The sequence below is a fragment of the Rana temporaria genome, chromosome 2 (genome assembly GCF_905171775.1).
Source record: "Rana temporaria chromosome 2, aRanTem1.1, whole genome shotgun sequence".
Taxonomy (NCBI): Eukaryota; Metazoa; Chordata; class Amphibia; order Anura; family Ranidae; genus Rana; species Rana temporaria.
The window spans coordinates 94,291,599-94,317,111 of NC_053490.1; the positions used below are offsets into that span (position 1 = coordinate 94,291,599).

At 44.1% G+C, this 25,513-nt stretch overlaps 1 protein-coding gene across 9 annotated transcripts in view; it reads left to right on the forward strand.

The window, feature by feature from the left end:
• Nucleotides 1–25,513, forward strand: part of PSPC1 (paraspeckle component 1) — a 172,200-nt gene that overhangs the window by 4,826 nt on the left and 141,861 nt on the right. For all 9 annotated transcript variants that reach the window (XM_040340549.1, XM_040340548.1, XM_040340544.1 and 6 more), the window contains exons 2-3: nucleotides 6,872–7,173; nucleotides 12,900–12,995. In XM_040340549.1, the coding sequence (XP_040196483.1) occupies nucleotides 6,872–7,173; nucleotides 12,900–12,995 (398 nt within the window). The remainder of the gene's footprint in view (nucleotides 1–6,871; nucleotides 7,174–12,899; nucleotides 12,996–25,513) is intronic.

Here is a 25,513-nt window from a genome sequence, read left to right on the forward strand (position 1 = left end):
TTTTCCTGCTGTCCTCCATGCTCTGTGTCCAGATGCCTGTATCCTCCATGCTGTGTCCCCTTGCATGATGCTGCTCTCCCCTCGAGTGATGCTGCTTTCCGCACTTGGTGTGATCCTGGTGTACTCATCCATGCTCTGTGCCCCGTGTCCTCCTCCGTGATGCTGCTCTCCCCCTCCATGCTGCGTGTCCCCCCTCCTGCTGCTGTCCCCCTCTGTGCTGTGTTTCCCCACCATGTCCTCCTCCACTCCCTCTGTCCTCGTCAGGATGGAGAGTGGAGGTAGGAGCCACTAAACCCGGCTCCTACCTGTTCTGAATGAACAGAATCAGTTATCACTGACTCTGTCCATTCACATAACTGTAACATCGTAACCTGTGTTTACGATGTTTCAGTTTATGAATGGAGAGGAGCCTCTGTCTCCTGTCCATTCATTTTAGCTGAAGCTGCAGAGAAAGGGACTGGGGAATCTGTGTCCTTAGTCCCTTTCTCTGTCTCAAAGGGGAGATGTCAGGGGTCTGTTAAGACTTCTGACATCTCACCCAAGCCCCCCACAGTGCTAAAAAATTGCAATAAATATAAAATAAATGAATTGAGGCCTATGGGTAACTGACTGCGTTTTGTACTTTTTTTGTACTTTTAAGAATTTTAATAAATAAATAAATTGTATAAAAATAAACACACTGACACCATTTCCCCCCCCCCCCCCCCCAAAGAAGAAAGCATCCTAAAAAAAAAACATAACAAAAAATTGTAAAAACAATAAAATACTGACATATATGTACCACTGTCCCATGACATAAAAAAAAAGAATCGGTATCAGCAAGTACTTGAATAAAAGTATCGGTACTTGTACTCGGTCTCAAAGTGGTATCGGGACAACACTACTTTTATTATAAAAATGTAAAATCAAACACTCACATTTATAAGTGCCTCCAGACCGGCACCAAGTCTTTCCAGCAGTGCTGGAAAGCACGCTCTACAGCATGTGGATTACCGCAACTGGTGCAGGTCAGCGGCCGGAGGTGACGTTTACCCAGAAGCCTCTACGCGTTTCGCAATCTATTGTGCGTCATCAGGAAGCTGATTTATTCCTATTGAAAGAAATGTAAATATCCCTTGTATTAGAAAAAAAGCATGACCTCCTAAATATGAGATCTGGAGTCAAAAAGACCTCGGATCTCATGTACACTGAAATACAAGGAAAAAACCCTCACTTGACAGCCAGGGGAAAGGACGTGATGGTCTACCTGCGCGTTCCTCCCCCAATAAAAGTGATCTTGCCGCAAATCCGTCGCAGAGACCCCTTTTATCTCAAAGCGGTCCGCCCGCTGAAGAAGATAACCCCGGTATTCCTCTTCAAACAGCCGGCCGAACGTCAGTAAGTGGTTAAGTGCTCCTCACCCCTTGCTCGTGCAAACCCGGCCCCCCCCGACCACTACTTTTTTTTTTCTCTCTATAATATTCTTCCCCCGCTATTCTATTCTCACCCGGAAAATGGGAAGGGAGGCTAGACCAACCAGACCCAGATGTTTGCTTATAGGACAATGTCTTTATTCTGCGAGACACACTTCCACCAGGGTTATGTATACTGTCAATGCCAAGTATGACACACTATACCTCTGTCTCTATGCCAGGTTTTTGTTACTACTGTTGTGATTGTACTGTGGTGGTCCGGAAGGACTGGCTTTTCGGTTATAAATAAACAATTAAAAAAAAAAAATGTTTTGGGGGTTTTCACAGATTTACAGGCCTGAGTTCACTTTTTAGAAGAAAATAAATGCACTTTTTTTTTTATCAGGTAAAAAAAGTACATTTATTTTTGGAGCCTGAGAGAATTGCACCAGCGATGAGCAGTATATCTGTTTGCCTGTACGTGCAAGCAGATGCAATCTGACAGGAAGAATCAATGAACCATGGCACGCCACAGCGTCGTGGTAGTTCAGTGAGAACTACAAACTGACATCTACATAGAGTTGTGTGAATTAATAATGCGGCCGTGTAAAGTGACAGCTAGTACCGGGAACTTCTAACCATATTGCTGCCACAGGGAGGAGAGGGGATTGGGCTGCAGCATTGGGAACTGGTTACATGTTCCACCCTAAACTGATGGGACATTTAACATGTTCCCAAAGGTGAACTTATCCTTTTTAACCCCCTTACTGTTCTTGCCATTCTTCAGTTTTCAGCACTGTGATACATTGACACTAATTTACACTTCGACTTCAGCACACATTAAAGTGATTATAAAGTCTGTTATTTTTATTAAAAAAAAAGTTATACTTGCCTGCTCTGCAGTGAATTTGCACAGAGCAGCCTGGATTCTCCTCTTAGATCACACTTTGGTGCTCCTGGCCCCTCCCTCCTGTTGAGTGCCACCACAACAAGCCCTCCTGATTGGCTAACTGACTTTGACCGCAGCAGAAACCAATGGCCCCACTGCTGTCTCAGCAGGTACTTGCCGAGAGCACGTAGCTATACGCTGGCTCTCGCGCTCGCTCCTGTGCATGTTCCCGGCGGGCACGATCGCCGCCAGGCACACGCGATCGCTCGTTACAGAGCAGGGACCGGGAGCTGTGTGTTTACACACACAGCTCCCAATCCTGTCAGGGAGAGAAATGCTGATCTTCTGTTCATACAATGTATGAACAGAAGATCGGTCATTTCCCCTAGTGAGGCCACCCCCCCTACAGTTAGAACACACACAGGGAACATACTTGACCCATTCCCCGCCCCCTATTGTTAACCCCTTCACTGCCAGTGGCATTTTTATAGCACTGATCACTATAAAAATGCCAATGGTCCCAAAATGTGTCAAAAGTGTCCGCCATAATGTCGCAGTTCCGAAAAAAAATCGCTGATTGCCGCCATTACTAGTAAAAAAAAATTAATAAAAATGCCATAAAAATACCCCCTATTTTGTAAACGCTATAACTTTTGCGCAAACCAATCAATAAGCGCTTATTGCGATTTTTTTATTTTTTATTTTTACGGAAAATATGTAGACTACGTATCGGCCTAAACTGAGGAAAAAAAATGTTTTTTGTTATATATTTTTGGGGGATATTTATTATAGCTCTATTTTTGTTTTATAGCGCAAAAACTAAAAACCGCAGAGGTGATCAAATACCACCAAAAGAAAGCTCTATTTGTGGGGGAAAAAGGACGCCAATTTTGTTTGGGAGCCACGGCGCACGACCGCGCAATTGTCAGTTAAAGCGACGTAGTGCCGAATCGCAAAAAGTGCTCTGGTCTTTGACCAGCAATATGGTCTGGGGGTTAAGTGGTTAAGAGGGGGCTGAGGGCCACTGCTGCACACAGGCTTTCTGTGCACACATAGAATGCATTAAGAGAAAAAAAACTTTTGACTTTACAGACTTTGAAACCCCTTTAACGCTCCTATCTTTTCAAATTGCTTTAAGTTTCTGTGAAACTTTAGTGTTGCTTTTTAGAAGCTTAGAGGCTCATTTACACTTCAACACACATTAAAGCGCCTACCATTCCAACATACTGTTTTGATGTGTATTTGATGCTTCTGCGATATTTTGGTGGTCCTTTAAGAACTTCCCGCCCGCCGTATGCAGAATGAGGGCTGGGAAGTGGTTCTGTTATCCTGACTGGGCGTCATGGCCCCCCAAAAATGTTTTTTTTGGTGGTATTTGATCACCTCTGCGGGGTTTTTTTTGCGCTATAAACAACAATTGAGCAATTCATTTTGGGAAGAAATGCAATATTACTTTGTGCGATAATAAATATCCTCAAAAAATATATACATTTGTTTTTTTCCTCAGTTTAGGCCGATTTACATATTTTTGGTAAAAAATAAATAAAACGCAATTACCAGTTGGTTTGCGCAAAAGTTATAGCGTCTACAAAATAGGGGATAGTTTTATAGCATTTTTATTAAAGTTTTTTTTCTAGTGATGGCGGCGATCTGCGTTTTTATTTATTTTTTTTTTTTTTATCGTGACTGCGACATGGCGGACACTTTTGACACATTTTTGGGACCATTGTAATTTTTACAGCGATCAGTGCTATAATAATGCACTGGTTACTGTGAAAATGACACTGGCAGTGAAGAGGTTAACCACTGGGTGGTGCTGTAGCGGTTAAGTGTTCCCTAAGGAGTGATTCTTACTGTGGAGGCGTGGCTTGCTGTGACACGTCACTGATCGTGTTCCTGATGACAGGGAACACGATCAGTGACAGTGTCACTAGGCAGAACGAGAAGATATTGTGATTTACACCAACATCTCTCCGTTCTATCTATCTGTGAGACGATCGCGGGTATGCCCGTGGCGATTGAGTCCGCCAGCAACAACCGATTCTTAAAGGGGACGTACAGGTACGTCCTTTTGCCTGCCCGTGTCATGCTGCAGACGTATATCTGTGGGCTTCAAGCGGTTAAGTAACCATTTTATTTAGTTACACGTGCTTTTATTGGCGTGCAGTGCTTGCTGACTGCCTTTATTGGGAAAATGCCTAATTTTGTTTTACGTTAACTGGGGTTAAGGCTGCAGCTAGATGCCATAACCCCAGTATTTTCTTTTCTCCCAGATAAGTGATTCCCACTGCAAATTCGCTGCGTGGGGTCACTTTAACCACTTCCATACTGCTAAATGTCATATGTCCTGGCCTTTCTGTGAAGACATTTGAATAATGCCTACAGCAGCTGCTGCCTCTACCTGCTTGCCCGTGCGTGCAGAGAAGGAATTCGCCGGCAGTGGAAGTTTACCATAGGGCTGACCAAGGACAAGCTGGCCCCTTGTAATCCCCGACTTGGAGGCCACTTATGTCACATCCTGCCTTGGCAGTTGTAAACACTTCCGTTTGTTCAGCTGGAAAACCTGAGATCAATGTGTTTTTTTTTTATTAAAGTGTGTTTTTTCTTAAATTGCGTTTGAAAAAACACGTAACATAATATGCAGCAGCAACCACTAGGGGTGCAACGGATCAAAAAACTCACGGATCGGATCGATCCTCGGATCAGGAGTCACGGATCGGATCATTTTCGGATCGGTAAAAAAAAAAACACAAGACAAACAAACGTTTTGTCGATTTACATTTTTATTATATATATATATATATATATATATATATATATATATATATTTACTACTAATGGCGGCGATCAGCTATTTTTTTCGTGACCGCGACATTATGGCGGACACATCGGACAATTTTTGGGACTATTACAGTGGGACAAATGGCAATTACAGTGTTACTGTTTTACTAGTGTGGGGACAATGTTGGCTATTATTAATAGCCATAGCCAACATTGTCCCCACACTAGTAAAACAGTAACTCTGTAATTGCCATTTTTGCCACTGTAATAATAGTCATAGCCAACATTGCCCCCACACTAGTAAACAGTAACACTGTGTGTATAGCCATTTTCCCCACTGATTACAGTGGGAAAATGGCTATACACACAGTGTTTCTGTTTACTAGTGTGGGGACAATGTTGGCTATGGCTATTATTACAGTGACAAAAATGGTAATTACAGTGTTACTGTTTTACTAGACCGAGTACATCAGTACAGTGAGTTGGCTAATGGCTATTAAGCCCTCTTGTAAAATTAGAAAAAATCCACGAGCAGAGGGAGGGGTGATGACGTCAGCGCGCACCGCCTCCGAGTGTACCAAGATGGCCGACCGCTCCGGAGCTAGGCCGAATCCGCGGTCTTTCCTAAGGCCGCGGCGGCGGTGCGTTCCGCGGATCGCATACTGTGTTGATCCGAACAGGTCGACCCGTTCGGATCGGGCACGATCCGTTGCACCCCTACGTGTGTTTGTGTTTTCTTTCTTTTTTTTTTATTACTTTTTTTTTTTGTAGCTTGTCGTTTATTTTTGTAAAATTTTCTTATTTTAATGTTTCTTATTCTTTACTTTTAATTTTTTTTTATTTTAATTATTTTTTTTACTTTTTTTTTTTTTTTACACTTTATTGCTATCGCACAGGAGAAAACAATTCCCTGTGTGATAGCAATTGTAGGTGACAGGTTGTCTTTATTGACCCTGTCACCTCCAAAAACAGGAGTCCTAGCACTGTGCTAGAACTCCGGTCACAGCTGAGATAGGAAGACCACAGCTCACTGTGTACATTGGCGGCAGGGACAGGAGATAGACTCGGTGGCCGGAGGGAGAGGGGGGGGTGGTACAGAGCCAGCCGAGAGGTATGTGGGGAGGGAGAGGGGAGGACGGATGGCTGCACACATGTTCTGCTAGAAAGCAACTCGACGCCTGTATGTTGAAACTGTCTCTGCGCTGCTCGCACACGGCCCAGCCTCCTCCTAAACCCACGCTGTGATAGACAGAACACATCCCAGCATTGGACCCGCATTCTGTCTATCACAGAGTGGTTAGGAGCAGGCGGGGCTGTGTGCGAGCAGCACGGAGACAGTTTCAATGAGTGTTTTACCGCTCTGCGATCCCGTGGCGCGCTGCCAATCCGAAGTCATTGATCCGTGCGGATCACGGATCAATGACGATCCGTTGCACCACTACTTGGGACCTCCTAGCTGTTGTTTTCATTGTCGCACTTTGTCTAGCATGTGTAAGATTTGCTGCCTACCTGCAACAAAGTGTTAGCACGGACAGTAGACAGTGGAACATGCAGAAAGCATGTACCGACTCACAGGCAATCATTTTGTGTGTGTGTGTGTGTGTGTGTGTGTGTGTGTGTGTGTAAAATTATTTATATATATATATAATTTTTTATTTTTTTATCTATATCTTCAAAAAAGCATAATCGAAGCGGTAGACGCTTTAATGTGTGGTGAAGTCGAAGCAAGTGTAAAAGTGCTATTGCAGCTTGAAGAATCGGCATTCGAGGCTCAAAATAAATGTTTCTAAACTTTTTTTTTTTTCCCTAGGAATCCAGGACACTTGCAGAAATTGCAAAAGCAGAACTTGATGGCATGGTCATGAAAAGCAGACCCCTTCGAATCCGTTTTGCTACTCATGGTGCAGCTTTAACGGTTAAGAATCTATCGCATGTTATTTCTAATGAGCTACTGGAGGAAGCATTCTCAATGTTCGGTCCAGTCGAGAGAGCTGTGGTTATTGTTGATGATCGTGGCAGAGCTACTGGCAAAGGATTTGTGGAGTTTGCAGCGAAACCTCCAGCAAGAAAAGCTTTGGAGAGATGTTCAGATGGCGCTTTCTTACTGACAACGTAAGTTTTGCAGGCAATTCAGTATAATATATTAAAGCGGATGTTCCACCCCAAAAATATATTAAAAGCCAGCAGCTACAAATACTGCAGCTGCTGACTTTTAATATTAATATAAGGACACTTACCTGTCCTGGAGTCCAGCGCCGTCCGCAGCAGGGCACGAGCGATCGCTCGTCACCCTGCTGCTCCCCCCTCCATCCACGGTGAGGGAACCAGGAAGTGAAGCGCTGCGGCTTCACTGCCCGGTTCCCTACGGCGCATGCGCGCCGCGCCCGCCGATTGGCTCCCGCTGTGTGCTGGGAGCCGAGTGTTCCCAGCACACAACGGGGGGGGCGACGGGATGTGACGGAATGCCCGTCTTTTGCCCGTGAATGCCGGGCCGGAAGTGGGTGCAAATACCTGTCTTTAGACACCGGAGGGGGGGAGGGTTCCGATCAGCGGGACTCCACTTTAGGGTGGAGAACCGCTTTAATCTATGCATCAGAATTTTAATAAACATGAGTAAATAAAGTGTTGCCTAAATTGAATACAAAAACCTAAAAATCAAAAACCATATAATCACTAACCATAGTGAGAAATGTATGTGCTTGGAAACAATGCAAAACTGTACATTTATAAATCTTTATTGCCGAAAAAGTCCAGAGTTGCTTCAATCAGGTAAATAGAAAAAAGTTGCAGTGTTCAATGCTATACCACCTATGTGGACTTGCTCTCACTGTCAGAGGCAGTAAAGAGGTTTCCACTGACCAGCTGGTTAAGTGCAGCAGCAGGTCATATTGGCAGATGACGCATAGTCTAAGCACGAACATGTGTTCACCAGAGCTTTTAATGGTAGACATGTGTTTGGCTGCATGTTAGTTCCAGGTCACAGTCCTCGGGTTCTTGTAGTATTGTAGGTATTTGTAGCTGTTGGCTTTTAACTTTTTTTTTTTTGTTGTTTTGTTTTTTTTTTAGTGGGGGGGCTGGACCTCCTTTTTTAAATTGGAAGCTCATTGGAGGAGCAAGGAGGTTCAAGGTTTAGCAGAAACAAGGCAGGATTGTTCCATGGATCAGATAGAGTGCTGTCCAGCATCTTGGATGGTTTAGCAAGAAGAGATGTTGCAGGTCTTGACACTCGCTTTAAGACCATTTTCACACTGGAGGCGTTTTGCAGGCGCTATAGCGTTAAAAATAGCGCCTGCAATCCACCCTCAAACGGCTGCACCATTCATTCCAGTGGGATAGCCCGAGTGCTTTCACACTGGAGCGTTGCGCTAGCAGGACGATAAAAAAAGGCTTTGGATCGGTGTGTTTACCGATCCTCCACCGCTCCTGCCCATTAAAATCAATTTTAATTTTAAGTTTTAACCCTTTCTCAGCCGCTAGGGGGGGGTGAAAAGTGCACCGCTAGCGGCCGAAATGTGCCACAAATCTGCCCATAAATATAGCAGAGTTTTTCTTGGCACTTAAACTATTGTAAGGGTGGATTTTTTTTTTATTTTAACAAAAATATATAGCTGAATACATATTGGCCTAAATTGATGACAAAAAAGAGGGCAAGGTAAAAGCAGACGCATCTCTAGGTGCACATACATGCCTGCCAGGGTGGGTATGTGTGATAGTTAAAGTGACAGTATGTGTAGCAAAAAATTTTTTGGACTGGTAGGCAAGGGTTAAAAACCATGTGCATGAACGGTTTAATTTTTCCTGTTGGGAGTTTCCCCCCCCCTACAAAATAATACATTTTTGATTATTGGACCCTCCTGATCTGGTTAATATCTGACACTTCCTGGAAGTTGTTTTGCAGTTGGATTAGAATGGGCTTGCTTTGGCACTGCCAGGAAGTGCTGAAGTTTTGATTTGTCAGGCCTGGCATTGGCATGGCATGGCAGTGTTTGGGCACTGAAAACTTCTGCAGCTATGTATATGAACAGGCATTCATAGGTGCCTGTTCTTTTATAGCTATCGGCACCTTGGTTTTGGTTGTTGAAATAATCTCTTTACCTACTTGCCAATCAGCCGTCCTTATACATCGGCGGGTTGGCTCCCCTGCGCAAATCGCCATAACTGTACGGTGGCCTCTTTTAAGGGGCGCGTGGCCCTGGAGCTGATGGGTGTGTCCGCCGGCTGTGATGTCCACCGACCTCCTGCGATTGCGCCTCAGAGAGCCAGAACGGGGATCTGTCAATGTAAACAGAAAGACCCCCATTCTGACATGGAGGTAGAGGGAGATCTGCTGTTCCTAGTGATCAGGAACAGTTATCTCTCTACTCCTAGTCAGTACATTGCCCCCATAGTTAGAAGCACCTCCCTAGAGAACACTTAATCCCTTGATTGCCTCCTAGTGTTAATCCCTTCCCTGCCAGTGACATTTATACATTAATCAATGGCTGTTTTTAGCTCTGATCACTGTATAAATGTCACTGGTCCCAAAAAGTGTGTTTTATTAAAAATAAAAAGTCATGCTTTCCTTCACTGTGCAGTTTGTGGCAGTGTGAACAGAAAAGCTCACTGCTCATATACAGGTGATACTCGAAAAAATTTGAATATTGTGCAAAAGTTCATTTAATTTACTAATGCAACTTAAAAGGTGAAACTAATCTATGAGACTCATTACATGCACATCAAGATAGTTCAAGCCGTGATTTGTCATAATTGCGATGATTATGGCTTACAGCTCATGAAAACTCCAAATCCACAATCTCAGAAAATTTGAATATTGTGAAAAGGTGCAATATACTGGGCTCAGTGTTCCACTCTAATCAGCTAATTAAGCTGGAACACCTGCAAAGGTTTCCTGAGCCTTTAAATTGTCTCTCAGTCTGGTTCAGTAGAAATCACAATCGTGGGAAAGACTGCTGACCTGACAGTTGTGCAGAAAACCATCATTGACACCCTCCACAAGGAGGGAAAGCCTCAAAAGCTAATTGCAAATGAAGTTGGATGTTTCCAAAGTGCTGTATCAAAGCACATTAATAGAAAGTTATGTGCAAGAAAAAAGTGCACAAGCAGCAGGAATGACCGCAGCCTGGAGAGGATTGTCAGGAAAATCCCATTCAAAAGTGTTGGGGACTTTCACAAGGAGTGGACTGAGGCTGGAGTCAGTGCATCAAGAGCCACCACACACACGGATCCTGGACATGGGCTTCAAATGTCGTATTCCTCTTGTCAAGCCACTCCTGAACAAACAACGTCAGAAGCGTCTTACCTGGGCTAAAGAAAACCAGACCTGGTCTATTGCTCAGTGGTCCAAAGTCCTCTTTTCTGATGAGAGCAAATTTTACATCTCATTTGGAAGAGAGGCACACACTGCAAGATGAGATTTCCAGTCCAGTGCAAAGTTTCCAGTCTGTGTTGATTTGGGGAGCCATGTCATCTGCTGGTGTTGGTCCACTGTGCTTAATTAAGTCGAGGGTCACCGCAGCCGTCTACCAGGAGATTTTGGAGCACTTCATGCTTCCTTCCGCAGACGGGCTCTATGGGGATGCTGACTTCATTTTCCAGCATCACTTGGCACCTGCCCACACTGCCAAAAGCACCAAAACCTGGTTCAATGACCGTGGGATTACTGTGCTTGATTGGCCATCAAACTCGCCTGACCTGAACCCCATGGAGAATCTATGGGGCATTGCCAAGAGAAAGATGAGACATGAGATCGAACAATGCTGAAGAGCTGAAGGCCGCTATTGAAGCATCCTGGTCTTCCATAACACCTCAGCAGTGCCACAGGCTTTGGGGTTTTCTTGAGCTATAAGCCAGGGTTTGACAAATTTGCTTGGAATCTAGGAGCCAGCTAAAAAAGTTAGGAGCCAGAAAACGCGCCCCGTCCCGACGAGCTTGCGCGCAGAAGCAAACACATACGTGAGCAGCGCCCGCATATGTAAACGGTGTTCAAACCACACGTGAGGTATCGCCGCGATTGGTAGAGCGAGAGCAATAACTCTAGCCCTAGACCTCCTCTAACTCAAAACATGCAACCTGTAGAATTTTTTAAACACCTATAGAGATTTTAAAGAGTAAAAGTTTGTCGCCATTCCACTAGCGGACGTAATTTTGAAGCGTGACATGTTGGGTATCAATTTACTCGGCGTAACATTATCTTTCATAATATTAAAAAAAAAATGGGGATAACTTTACTGTTGTCTTATTTTTTAATTAAAAGTGTAATTTTCCCCCAAAAAAGTGCGCTTGCAAGACCGCTGTGCAAATACGGCGTGACAGAGTATTGCAACGATCGCCATTTTATTCTCTAGGGTGTTGGGATTAAAAAAAAAAATAATGTGTGTGTGTGTGTGTGTGTGTTTGGGGGTTCTAATTAGAGGGAAGAAGATGGCAGTGAAAATAGTGAAAAATTACAGTAGAATTGCGGTTTAACTTGTAATACCAACAGCTCACAAAAAAGTCGCCAGGACCCTATTTCTAGTCGCCATGGCGACCGGGATTTGTCGAGCCCTGCTGTAAGCCATAATCATCACATTTATGACAAATCATGGCTTGAACTATATTGCTTTGCATGTAATGAGTCTTTATCGTATATTAGTTTCACCTTTTAAGTTGCATTAGTAAAATAAATGAACTTTTGCACGATATTCTAATTTTTCGAGTATCGCCTGTATCTCTAAGTTCCCCCGACACAAATTTTCAGCTGCTTTTTCTCGTGTGTTGGAGAACTTGTCTGAAGTGATTCATGGTGCTAAAGGAACAGAGCAGACAGGGCACTTAAAGCTTTGGAGAGCGATAAGTAAACAGTAAACACTACAGATATGTGCCCAGGTCAGATTTCGTGAGAGGGGCTTAAAGGGGTTGTAAAGGAAAACATTTTTTTCCAAAATAAGCATCCTTTACCTGCAGACATTCCTCTTTTCACTTCCTCATTGTTCGTTTTTGCTCAGAAGTTGCTCTATTTCTTCTCTGTTCTGTTCACTTCCTGCTAGTCTGATTGTTACTGACCACCGTGACGGGAGGCTTTACTGCGGTGGTCAGTGACGTGCTCACCCCCTCCTGGGAACTACATCTGTGCGGCAGGACGCTCTCTACATGTTAGAGACTTCAAGGAGGTGTGAATTACTGGGCGTTGCGCAATTCATACTGGGAAATGTAGTTCTTGCATGAACGAGCGATGCAAACCAGGAAGTGAATGAGAGAACAGAAACTAGAACGCCAGAGGTGATATAGATGAAGGAATTTTAATAGGTATTTACTCGTTTTTTAACAGAATCATTACACTATTCTGTCTGTCTACCTTGCAGACATTCATTTTAGGCAAAAAAAGTTTTTCCTTTACATATTTTTTTTTTTTAAATAAAGGTATAACAAACAATATTTGTCATTGCAAGTTAAATTTATTTTCTTTTGCAACCACGCTCTAGTGGTGTAAATTTATTCTAGTTGCTAAAATTATTATTCTAGTTAATAGTGAGTTTATGCTTTTATTCATATAACTCGGGCAGTATATTTTGGAGCATTTTTTTCACATGCCTCTGTGCATGAGTCCTTAGACTGTACAGTGTGTGTGGCCAGTTTCAGAAGCTCTATTCTTGTGAAAATATATTCAGTTTTCGGGGGGTCCAAATGAAGTTCTAAGTTTCTGAGAGCATACAAAGTGTGACTTGTCTTTATTCCTTTCTACCAAGACTGGATGAAATCTGGTGTGCTTTGGCGTCCTTACAGACATAAATATCCTCTTCCGTCACAAGGTGGTACTGCACATATGTAGTTTGATTCACTGAGTATATTTATTTTGCCAGAACTCCGCGGCCAGTTATTGTTGAACCAATGGAACAGTTTGATGATGAAGATGGCCTGCAGGAAAAATTCATGCAGAAGACCCAACAGTATCTGAAGTAAGTTTTTTTTTTTTTTTTTTTTAAACAAAGGTTTTTATTGAACAAATTTGCATGTACATATGAGACATAGTTACATGTATACAGCAACAACAGTCAGACAGAAAAAAAAGAATACAAAGGGTATCATTAGTTGGTTCATACATGACATTGCATTACACTTCCAGAATATGGTTTCATTAGCCAAAGTAACAATTAGGGCCAACAGACCAAACTAAGTGGAGACAATAACCCAATAACATATAACTTGTAATGTAAGCAGGGGCGCTTCTCCCCGATCATGTGCATGTGTCAGTCATTCAACCAGCGGTCCCAAATTTTGTTATATTTCTCTGGGCACCCTCTATTAATGTACAAGTACTTTTTTTATATGGCAACGTCCCATTTACCTCCACCTTCCACTCTGTCCACTCTGGGGTCAAAGGTCTCATCCATTTCCTGGCAATGATCTTTCTAGCTGATAACAGCGTCTCCTGCAGGAAAGTTTTTTTAGTGTGTCTGTCCACCTCTGCAAAAATGCCCAGAAGACACTGTTTAGGGTCAAGAGTTACTGGTGAGCCCATGCTGTCGTGCAGAAAAGTGACCACCTGAGTCCAGTAGCCCTGGATCCTAGGGCAGGACCACAGAAGGTGGAAGAATGTGCCCGTTTCTACCTCACACATCGAGCAAATAGTGGATTGCTACCTCCTGTATCTGGCCACCCTGATGGGGGTAAGGTACGTTCTATGTAAAATGTAGATTTGAGTCAGCCTATCTGATAGTTTTGGGGGACACTTCCCTACAGGTCTCTAGTGCCTCCTCCCACTCCTCTTCGTCCAATGTGCCCACCTCTCTCTCCCATCGGCGTTTGAGCGAATAGGCCACCCTACTAAACCCAGGAGTGGATAGCATACCATAAAACGAGGGGATAAGGCCCTTGGGGTCTGAGCTTCTGGCAACAGCTATAATGTGGTTAGGGGCGGGCTGAGGGATCGACAGTGAAAACTGAGCCCGCAGGGCTTGTCGTAGCTGGAGAAATCTGAAGAACAGATGGTTTTGGAGTGCATATTCCTACCTGAGGCTATCAAATGTTTTTAGGTCCCCATTTATCAGAACATGATGTAAGTGAATTATACCCCATGAGCTCCAGATCCCAGGGTCCTGAATATCACGGAGTTCTGCCAAGTGTTTGTTATGCCACAGTGGTGTGTAATCATTATGTGTCGGTATCCCAATTTTGGTGGATGCCAAGTCCCATATTCGTCTATAATGATGTAGTAGAGGTTTAACCTCCCCCACATGGATCAATGCTACCGGTCCCCGCCGCTATGGCATAAAGTGAATCTCCCGTACGCTGGGCCCACCCTGGACATATTAAGATTCTAAATCGGTCACTATCCGTTTTGTCAAGATGGAAGAAGTGGCAACTGTCGAGTGGCAAAATCTGGGATTTATCCCAATTAATTGTCCTGAGAAGGTTCTATGGTCTGGAGGGCCTTATGTAGTGAGGGGCCAGAGTCGGCCAGATACAATAGCGTATCGTCTGCATAGAGACTGATCTTTTCTGTTAGTGATCCTACGCATAGACTCCTGATCTCTGGATCCGCTCCAACAGCCATAGCCAAGGGTTCCGCCGCCAATGCATAGAGCAGCGGGGAAGGTGGGCATCCCTGTCTTGTGCCCCTACTGAGGCCGAAGGGCATAGAAGGCCACCCATTTGCCACCACCCTGGCTGACGGGGCTTGGTAAAGGAGCTGGGTCCATCTGATGAAATTTGGCCTAAAACCATAGCTCTCGAGGCACCTCCACAGATAGCTCCATTCCACAGAGTGGAATGCTTTGGCAGTGTCGAGCGTCACCACTACTCACGTTCCTATGTCTTCATGATCTGCCTGTAAGTTAATGAATAGCCTGCGGAGATTAAAGGAGGTATTACGACCAGGCATGAAGCCCGCCTGGTCAGAGTGAATGAGAGAAAGTATAACTTGATTGAGGCATAGGGAAAGGACCTTGGCCAAAATTTTGATGTCTACTTGCAGTAATGATATAGGACGGTAAGACTCTGGGAATCCCGGGTCCTTTCCAGGTTTAGGGATTAGGACAATAGTGGCTTCTCTCATGGATGGCGGCAGCGTACGGGTCTTGAACAGGTCATTATACAACGCCAACAACTTGGGGGTGAGCACCTCACTATAGCGGGAGTAGAATTCTATTGGCATTCCGTCTGACCCCGGAGATTTGGACCTAGCGAAACCCGCAATTGCGATGTTTATCTCGTCCAGAGTGAGGGGAGACTCTAACAGAGCGACCCGGTCCTCCTTCAGTTGCGGAAAGGTGACCGTTTCCAAGAAACGAGTCATGGGTTCCTCGTCTACCGGGGCGGTGGATTTGTACAGATCTGAGAAGAATTCTCTGAATTTGGAGGTTACTAAGGGCGGATCTGTTACCCCGACCCCTCCTGGGCCCCGTAAAGTGGTGACGACCGGCGGTCTATCTTTACAGTGGACCAGGTACGCCAATAGTTTACCTGCCTTCTCCCCATATTCAAACATTTTTCGCTTGGTGAAGAATAACTTTTTTCTAGCCTTGGTGTTTTGCAATTGATCAACAACCCTGGTCCGAAGTTTCAGTAAAGCAGCATTCGACTCTGATGGATCAGCCATATAAGCGCGTTCAGTTGTGGACAGTTCCGTGAGTGCCAAATTAAACGTACCCACTGAGTCTGCCTTAACCCTATTAATGTGGGAGATCAAATGTGATCGGGTGTGCAGCTTGAACGACTCCCAGACAGTCGCTGGGGTGGCAGATTGGTCATTATCAAAAAATGTTCTCCATTCATCTGTGAGGTCATCCTCTTCCGGTAACAAGGAAAGCCAAAAGGGGTTCAAGCGCCAAGTCCAAGGTGGCCTGTCTATGGGAACACTTAGAGTAATGGAGTACGGGCTATGGTCCGAAAGCGATCTGTGGCCAAAGGTCGCATCTAGGAGTCGCGACTTAAGCCCCCCAGAGAGCAGGATGTAATCAATTCTAGACATCGTTCTGTGGGTGGAAGAGTAACAGGAGTATGCCAGAGTGTCAGGGAATCTATAAATCCAGGAGTCTGTAAGGTGGAAGGCGGTGATCAGCCTAGAAAACTTGGTCACCCCAGCGGGTCCCGCTGAGGGTTGGGAGGGGTACAACCTGTCCATGGTAGCATTAAAGTCACCCAACCATACCACTTGTACTGATGGATATTGTGCCATAGATGCAAACCCATCATGCAGAATGGACATACAAGGCCAAAATAAAGGGCTCCCCAAATAACTTGGCGGACAAAAATACATAGCGGCCCTGTGGATCAGTATGAACCTCTCCCAGGGTAAAATACACAGATTTGTCAATAAGCACTGACACCCCCCTGGAATGGGAAGTATGGGTGGAATAGTATGCCCATCCCACCCATGGGCGTCGGAGCGCCATCTGCATCCTCACCTCCACATGCGTTCTGCAACATCAGCCCTCTGTTTTTTCAAGAATGCCAGGACGGCCGCGCGCTTTTTGTCACGCAGCCCCCTCACATTCCATGTCAGAAATTTCAAAGACGCCATAGTACACTGGTCTTAAGGAAGGCATTTAACATTTTACCAAAGCAAATTCCCTGGTCCCCTGTGGGCAAGGTTATAACCTAAACCCATAATAATAGTAAATGAAGCATAGCGCATAGAAACCAACTGAACCATACACTAATCTGCGTCTGACACATGGTACATACCACTGAACTTATGAACATTAATGCCCCCCTCCCCGCACATCTCAAAACTAGTGCGGGCATTATCCCAGAACAAACAAACGCTACCATCCCAGTGCATAGGGTAGCATAGAGCATAAGGAAAAACAGTAGCCCGCGAGGGCCCCGCAAACCCATCACACGCCGGGGCATCAGACTAATCACAAGGATAAACACAACATGCGGTGTTGAGCAAAATCCCCCGGAAGATAATAGGCACGGACGGGTACCCCCGCTGCATCCACTAGTGGCATGATCAACGCACCGGGATGGGCATGGGGAACGTCCTCGCTGCACTGCACATTTAGGTGGTAGGACAGCTTGGGTCCCAGGGCTCCAGCTACCAGAGGCAGCCTTGGATATTCGTGAGCCCTCAGTGAGGCTCCAGAAGTATGTTTATGGTCTTAAATAAGTCATGCATCACTTTTCCCGATGTAAGCCAGATATGAACAGTAAGTAGATAAAAGAAAAAAATATATATAAAAATCAAAGTAGAAATCCAAAAGTGTTCTTGTAAGAATCAAAAATCAGCAGCCACAGCAGTGCATAGTGGCGAGCAACAAGCCCAGTAAAGTATCACTGGAATAAAAGGGTAATAAAAAAGTGGTGAGGGACTTGGCCGAAACAGAGATGATGGTAGTCAAGTAGTCGTCCACATAGCACTATAGTTAGGCATGGTAGCGAAGTCTATGTAAGCAAAGGAGTACAGTTAACATACTCAGACATCTCAGTCACCCCTGCCTGGGCGAGCACGGCGTTCCAGCCAGCTAATCGCATCCTCAGGGATTTCAAAGAAGGATGCTCTCCCATCGTGCTCCACCCGAAGCCTGGCAGGATAAAGCATAGCATACTTGTAGTTATGGATCCTCAGCCTGCGCTTGACTTCCATGAAGTTTCGACGTCGTCGCTGAACCTCCGTCCAGAAATCCGGGAAAACCGCAACCTTGACGTTCCCAATAGCAATGTTGCCCTTCAGTCTAGCCATCTTCAGGGCAGCATCCCGATCCTTGAAATCTAGCATTTTCGCGATAAATGTGAGTGGAGGGGCACCCTGGGGTGGAGGCTTGGCCGGCATGCGGTGAGCCCGCTCCACCACCAGCATGGGGGAGAAGGCCTCCCTTCCATAAGATGTAATTGGGTCTCTTCCTTCAGTTCCCTCCGGTAGAACGATCAGGCGCAAATTACACCTCCTGAGCCTGTTCTCCATTTCGTCCTGCTTGGAGAACAGTTGCTGGATCTGTTGCTGCATGTGATCAGCCCCCGACTGCAATGGCGGCAACGCATCCTCCACAGTGCCCAGGCGATTCTCCGCCATTTTCACTCGATCCCGGAGGCTGTTCATGTCCTGCCTGAGGAGGGAGATATCCACCTTGACCTCCTCGATCTGTGTAGCCAGGGTGGTACGGCAGAGCATTATGGCCTCAAGCAGCTTCGCTGTGTCTCCCGCCGGCCTCGCCTCCCCCCTCCTGTGCCTCGCCGACATCTTCCACCTGGTCCCCTGAGTCCTGGCGGTATTGTGCCAGCTTAGCCTGGGCCGATTTCTGCGCTTTTGAAATGATGTACCGAGCCTGGGGAGTTCAAACTGGTGAGTATATTGGGCAATAATTGGTCGTGATGGGCAGGATGGCTCAGATTGCAGGATCAATGGCCAGAGCTCTTTAGGAAGCGTCCTACTCCATGCACCGTCAGGCCACGCCCTGAAGTAAGTTTTTAACAAAGGTGAATATCTGAAAATCTCCCTGCTATAAGTAAAAAAATAAATAAAATACCTGTTCCTTCCAGAAATCTTGTCAGCTGATAACTTTCTGTGCTCCCCTGCCACTGACATTTATCAGAAATGTTCCCAGCTGTCTATATGGACTTTAGAATACCTTCCTCTGTTAGGGAGGCGAGGTGTAGTTTTTCTGAAGTTCTGTTCTAGGTTGTCAATACTGCTTCTGTAGTTGCATAAGTTAGTAAACATTGTCATCTTAGGACAGGAAGTTTTACTGGCATGATAATCGGGTGGATTAAAAAGCCTGGAAAATTAAAATTTGCCGCCACCACATCTAAGGACTGGTAATCTGCAATATATAAAAAATTTGGTTCTGGAATTAAACAATAGTATAAAAAATTGATAGTGTATAATTGCGCAAAATTTCGGTAACTGTATGGCAAACCTAAAAACATGACTTCTCAAGTGTTCTATGTTCTTCCTTTTTATGGCTCACCCATGCTTGAGCAGCAGGTACACATTAAAAGTCCCACGTGTAACATTGCAGACCAAACTGCATATGGCAGGGTCCCCCAATTGCTGCTGCTTTGCCACAGGACCAATTGTACAACGATAGGATGGAGGTGTCCGTTGCCAATTCCATGGGTGTTGTAAGGTGACGAGGCTGTGCATAGAGAAAAATTATGCAAATAAAAGTGTTCTGGTTAAACATGCCCCAAGGGTGTATTTGATTTAAATCTTGATTTAACCACTTAAGAACCGCCAAATGTCGTTTTACATAGGCTGTTTGCAGCTAGCTGCCGTAAGCCCAGTATCCTTTTTCGTCAGCGGGCGGTACTCTTTCAGATAAAAGTGGTCTCTGTGGTGGATTCGCCACAAGATCACTTTTATCAGGGGTGGGTGAAGGCCTCCCGCCGTGCCCCGGTGGTCTTCGCCGCTTACCGGCGCTATCGTTGGCGGCGGAGACTATCGGATCCTCTTCCCTGAGAGGCTTGGAGCAGAGTGAGGGTAAGATAGCCCCCACTTGGCTCTACGCCATTGGATGGCGGAAGCTATGTCAAACGTCCCTTCCCCCAATGGTCTTAAATTATTTATTTTTTTTCCTTGCATTTTTGTGTAAATATTAGATCTGAGGTCTTTGACCCCCAGATCTCACATTTTAAGAGGCCCTGTCATGCTATATATGCTTTATATATGTGTAAAATGAGAAAAAATGTGAGAGATCGTTCGTGAGAGCAATAATTATAGCATTAGACCTCCTCTAACTCAAAACTGATAACCTGTAAAAAAAAAAAAGGAAAAACTTAAACGTCGCCAATGGAGGTTTTTAAAGGGTAAAAGTTTGTCGCCATTCCACAAACAGACGCAATTTTAAATCATGACATGTTGGGTATCAGTTTACTTGGCGTAACATTCTCTTTCACAATTTAAAAAAATTGGGCTGACTTTACTGTTTTTTTTTTTTTTTTTTTTTTTTTAATTGTGCTTGTAAGACCGCTGCGCAAATACGGTGTTACAAAGTATTGTAACAACTGCCATTTTTTTCTCTAGGGTGTCTGGGGGGGAACAAAAATGCTTGGGGGTTCTAAGTAATTTTCTAGCAAAAAACATCTTAAAATTTTCATACCCCACGGGACAGTTAGGCTAATATTCATCATCTTCTGGGTTATACTTCATCTCCAGGTGAATGGGACACTGGTAGACCAAAGGTCTTTAGACAGGAAGTGATCCCCTATATAACCCCTCCCATACAGGAAGTGCTACCTTTTTTTTTTTTTTTTTTTTTTTTTTTTAAACCAGTGTCTGCAAGTGGATGGCACGGTTGTTTGAGCTCTCTGAGCTCCAGGTCTCTAGTCCCACAAACTGTCTCAATATCCTACAAGGTTTTGCCTGTAATGGTGCTTTACAGGTCCAAGGGAGTGGACCCTAAACATGAAAAAAGAAAACCTTGCGCCTGGATGGGTAAGTGAAACCGTTTTTACTTATTGTGGGGTGTCCCAATTCTGTGGAGGGTATGGCAGATTGCTTCCGAGCAATCTAGACAAGATGATATCCAGTTGATGTCTGCCTCTGTCACAGAGGCTTTTGATACTGACTCTTACCGGAATGGTTTGTTCTGCCTTTAAGTGGCCTCTTGCAGATCCCTGAGACCTCTTCAGGCCGCACAGGCTTTCACCTTACACCCTCTGTTGGAACAGGCAGTGTATGCTGATAGGAGGAACAAAAATCTTGTCAGTATGTTCCCAAAAGTTTTTTTTCCCTTTTTTTTTTTTTTATCCCATGGATAAAAAGTTTAAGTGTAGCATGCCAGCCATAGATGCAGCAGTCTCTTCCTTAAATAAGAACTTAATGTGTCGGTGGATAATGCACAGGGCTTGAAAGACCCTGTTGACAAGAAATTGAAGTCCTTATTAAAGGCTTCCTTTTCTTTGGCCAGTTCAGCTAAGGAAGTACCAGGCCATCTCACACACCTTTAGGTAATCTTGGACAAGATTAACACATCTAAGGGTCTTCAGCTGTCCCTTTTGATCTGTGTTTGGCCACTAACACTTTTGGTCAGCAAACACCTTTTGATGAGTAACCTTGAATGCCTGTATGTCACACAAATACCATGCCATACACATAACACAATATTTTAAATACCTACACATATTTATTAATATTACAACACCGACAACCCTCCATTCGGCTCTGTGTGAATCTTCTAGAGAGGATGGTATCCTCCTTTGAGGCGGTGCCCTATGCCCAGTTCCATTTCAGTCCCCTACAATGAGACATCTTGTTGGCTTGGAACAGGAGAGCCTTGTATTATCCAATGTTCTTATCTCCTCAGGCACGCTTAAGCCTAAACTGGTGGTTGCAGGATCAGATTCTGCTAAAGGGAAAAACCTTTCTCGCGGTAACTTGGAGAGTACTGACCACAGATGCCAGTTTCTTGGGCTGGGGAGCGACCCTAGAAGGGCTCACCGTTCAAAGGAAATGGTCAAGAAAAGAACAAATCCTGACCATCAATGTCCTGGAATTATGGGCAGTATGACTGGCCCTACTTTCCTGGATGGTGAAGCTTCAGGACTGCCCTATCGGGGTTCAGTCCAGCAATGACACTGCAGTGGCCTATATAAACCACCAAGGCGGTACCAGGAGTTGTTCAGCTCTGAAGGAGGTGAACCACATACTAGCCTGGGCAGAGGGACATGTGCCAATTTATATTGGCAGTCCATATCCCGGGAGTAGAGAACTTGAGGGCAGATTGTCAGCCGCCAGCAGATCTGCCCGTGGGAATGGTCCCTACACCCAGGGGTGCTCCAGGAGATTTTGCCAATATTGGGGATGGCCTGAGGTCGACCTACTGGCATCCAGGTTCAATAAGCAGCTACAGCAGTTTGTCCCGAACAAGAGATCCTCTGGCAATCGGAGCAGATGCTCTGGTAGTTCTATGGATCCAGTATTCCCTGGTTTATGCTTTCCCTCCGATCCCTCTCTTTCCATGTTTGTTGTGCAGGATTTTGGCGAGTGGGGGGGGGGGGGGGTTCCAGTCATTCTGGTGGCTCCAATGAATAAATGGAGAACTCCGCGCTATGGTGTTAAAAATATAAATTTATTAAAGAAGCTGCTCCCCCAAAGTGGTGTGGGGGGTGTATAATAAGGGGGCGCTAATAATAGTAGGTGATAAATCATTTCCAAACTCTAGCTTGAAACAATATATGAACTATAAGGTCAACAATATAATGGTGATTTAAAGTGCAAGTGCTTATATAATGACAACATCAAAAAATAGGTGCAAACAGGTCCATAAAAATGCAGCAATGGTCACTAAATAAGCATTGGTAAGTCCATGCATCAAATGGTTGACTTACCAGACCACCATGACCCTTCGAATGGGGAAAAGAAAGGATCAGGTGGAGCTTTAGTACAGTTGGTGGCCTAAGGTCTGTACTGGTCCCTGGATGGGACTGGCCAGGAATGGACTCCAACAGAAGAAATTACCGTGAAGAAAAAAGGGCCATAGTGAAGTTCTGCGATTTATTGTAAAAACAAAAGCCAAATGGCCGCTTACTTGTGCAAGTGCCGAGACCTTGGCACTAAGGAGTCAAGCGTGTTACAGCTAGATGTGACATGGAGCACCAGCTGCACTGTGTCTGGCTCTCGTAGGTAGGTGTAGCGTGCGTTCCACTGCCCCTCTGTGCCAAATCTGGAAGTGGCTGAACGTGGCCTTGAGGCATTCTTGGTCATGTTCAGCCACTGGATGCATGGGACTTACCAATGCTTATTTAGTGACCATTGCTGCATTTTTTGGACCTGTTTGCACCTATTGTTTGATGTTATTATATAAGCACTTGCACTTTAAAACACTATAAAAATCTGGTGGCACCAGCCTGGCCCAAAAGGCCCTAGTTTCCCAGAGATTGTGAGACTGACAATAGACGGGCCATCGATCTACTGTCTCAAGGTCCTATATTCCACCACAATTTACAGTCTATAAATTTGACAGAATGGCTATTGAAGCCATGGTGTTAAAGGACAGTGGCATCCGGGACCAGTGCTGTCTACCCTAGTGAATGCTAGAAAAGCTGTCACTAGAAAGATCTATCATAAGGTCTAGAAGACTTGTATTTCTTGATGTGAAGCCAAAAAATGGCATTCTCGGAAATACGTGATTGGGAGAATTCTCTCAATCAAATTTTGGCTTTGAGTACAATCGGGCCCAAAACTGGACCTCTATCAGTATTCTTCCAAAGGCCTGTTAGAATGTTTATACTGAAATATTAACAGTATTATATTTATGGAATTATGCAAAATCTTTTTTTTTTTTTGGGAGATTTTCTAATTTTTTCACAAAATAAGTCAAGTTTATCTGTGCTATTTTGAAGACAAGTGATCACAATGATATGCCTAAAATTCAGTGTAAAATATTATATTTCGTGATAATTAAAAAAATGATATACCATCAAATATATGGGGTTAATGCAGATATACTGTATATACTCGCTAATAAGCTTTGTATTTTTCAGCCGGCTTCCCCCTGGTCCCTTCTGTTTTTGGCGTTTCCCAGCAGACACTGTGTTCCGCCTATCACGGACGTTCTCTTGTCCGAGGATGAGAAGACGTCCGTGATAGGCTGCTGGGAAACGCATATCACGGAACCAGGAAGAGACCGCGACTTTTAAACCATGAATGGATGCCCGTAGCCTGTGAAGAATTTCAGGTACACTGACTTGGGCACAGTGAGCAGCCAATGGGCATTGTTGTCACCCTAGGCTTATACTCGAGTCAATACGTTTTGCCAGTTTTTTGGGGTAAAAATAGGTACTTCAGCATATACTCGAGTACATACGGTAATACATTTTTACCACAAGTTCTTATTACACCATGTCATATTTCAACATTTTAAAGATAATTTGGTAACTCTTATGGATAAAAAGTAAATTGGCACAAAAATATATACGAACAAACCCTATATACGGCAGCTGAACACCAGGGTCAATAATCATAAAATCCCTATAGGTAGGTAAATAAATGCAGATGGTGCAGTGCTAAAGTCCATATGCCGTACTCACCTACAGTGAGTAATCAAGTGATATTACACAAAGGACATTAACAGTGATTCCACAGGGGCAATGAAAACCTCCACCACCTAACAAAATGGCCTCTCACCTCACCAAATGGACCCTTTGGCAATAGAGGGTCAGTATCGCTTTCCCTTGTGGGTAACAGCAGATGGATCCACAAACTATCAGATGCCAGAGGAGAATCATGAAGGGCAATCCCAGGTCATGCAATGATTAAAACAAAAGGCATAGTGCTCTCCGTTTCGGCAGATAATTTTAATAGATTAAAAGTAAAGAAATGCACTTACAAACAAAGCACCAAGATCGGTGCCGATGTAAACAGCGTTGAATGCAGATAGTATGATGGCCGCGGGTGACGCCACAACGCTTCTTCGTATGTGTTACTTCCCTAGTAGGCGGATGCGGAAGCGTTGAGATCACCCGCTCTTGGTTACCATGGAAACCCGGCACAATGCTTCACACGTAACCCAGCACAGAGGGAGCATTTAAAACACTAATATCTGGGAATAATACGTTGCCGTATCAAATACTACAAAGGAAGCAAGCGCACTCAGGCTAAAAATTCTGACATTATTTAAAAAGCAAACAAATCCTGCATATATATATTTCATTAAAAAATCTCTATTAAAATGTATAATATATATTATAATAAAAACCAAAATTAATTAAAAATGTATTTAAGTAACAAAAAACGCAGCCATCAATATATAAATCAAATAAACGATCGGTAACAAAATAATTGATAACAAAATCAATATTTAATCCTCCGGGAGCAAGCACCTGGGTTTCATGTATTTAGTAGGATTCATCTTTAATTAGCCGACATATAAAATTACACCCCCTCCAGTGTTTATTAACCCTCTCAATCCCCCAAAATTGCAAGCTTTTGGGGTTCTGTTGATGAGCCGATTTAAAATGTCTGGATACATTGTGTGTAATAGAGCCTTTTTTAATATTTCTAACATGCTCATCTAATCTCATATGCAAAGGTCTGGATGTGCTCCCAATGTATTGCAACCCACAACCACATTGCAACATATAAACGACATGTGATGAGTTGCTTAATCTCATCAAACAATCTGGTATCGTATGAGGAAAATTTTCGTGCATGTCTGAAAAAATATCGGATGATCTGTCATGATCGGCTGTCGAAAGCTCTGTACGAACGATCCGATTATCGTACGATCCTTCATCGGACGGCATTTTTCGTACGATATTTGAATTGTGTGTACGGGCCATAAGTGATCAGCTTTCCGTAGCTCCACGGACATATGTAAATTCTGTGACGTTCACATATTAACCATATACAAACTTAGTAATTTTCAGCAAGACTATTTATAAATAAATACAATTTTAGAATTAATTTTATTTTTAAACACACCATGACAAAACCATTTTACAGACTTTGGCCTTGGCTTTGTAGAGACAGACAAAAATGTGTGTCAATATTTGGAATATAATCACTGTATTGGCGTATAACACTAACTTT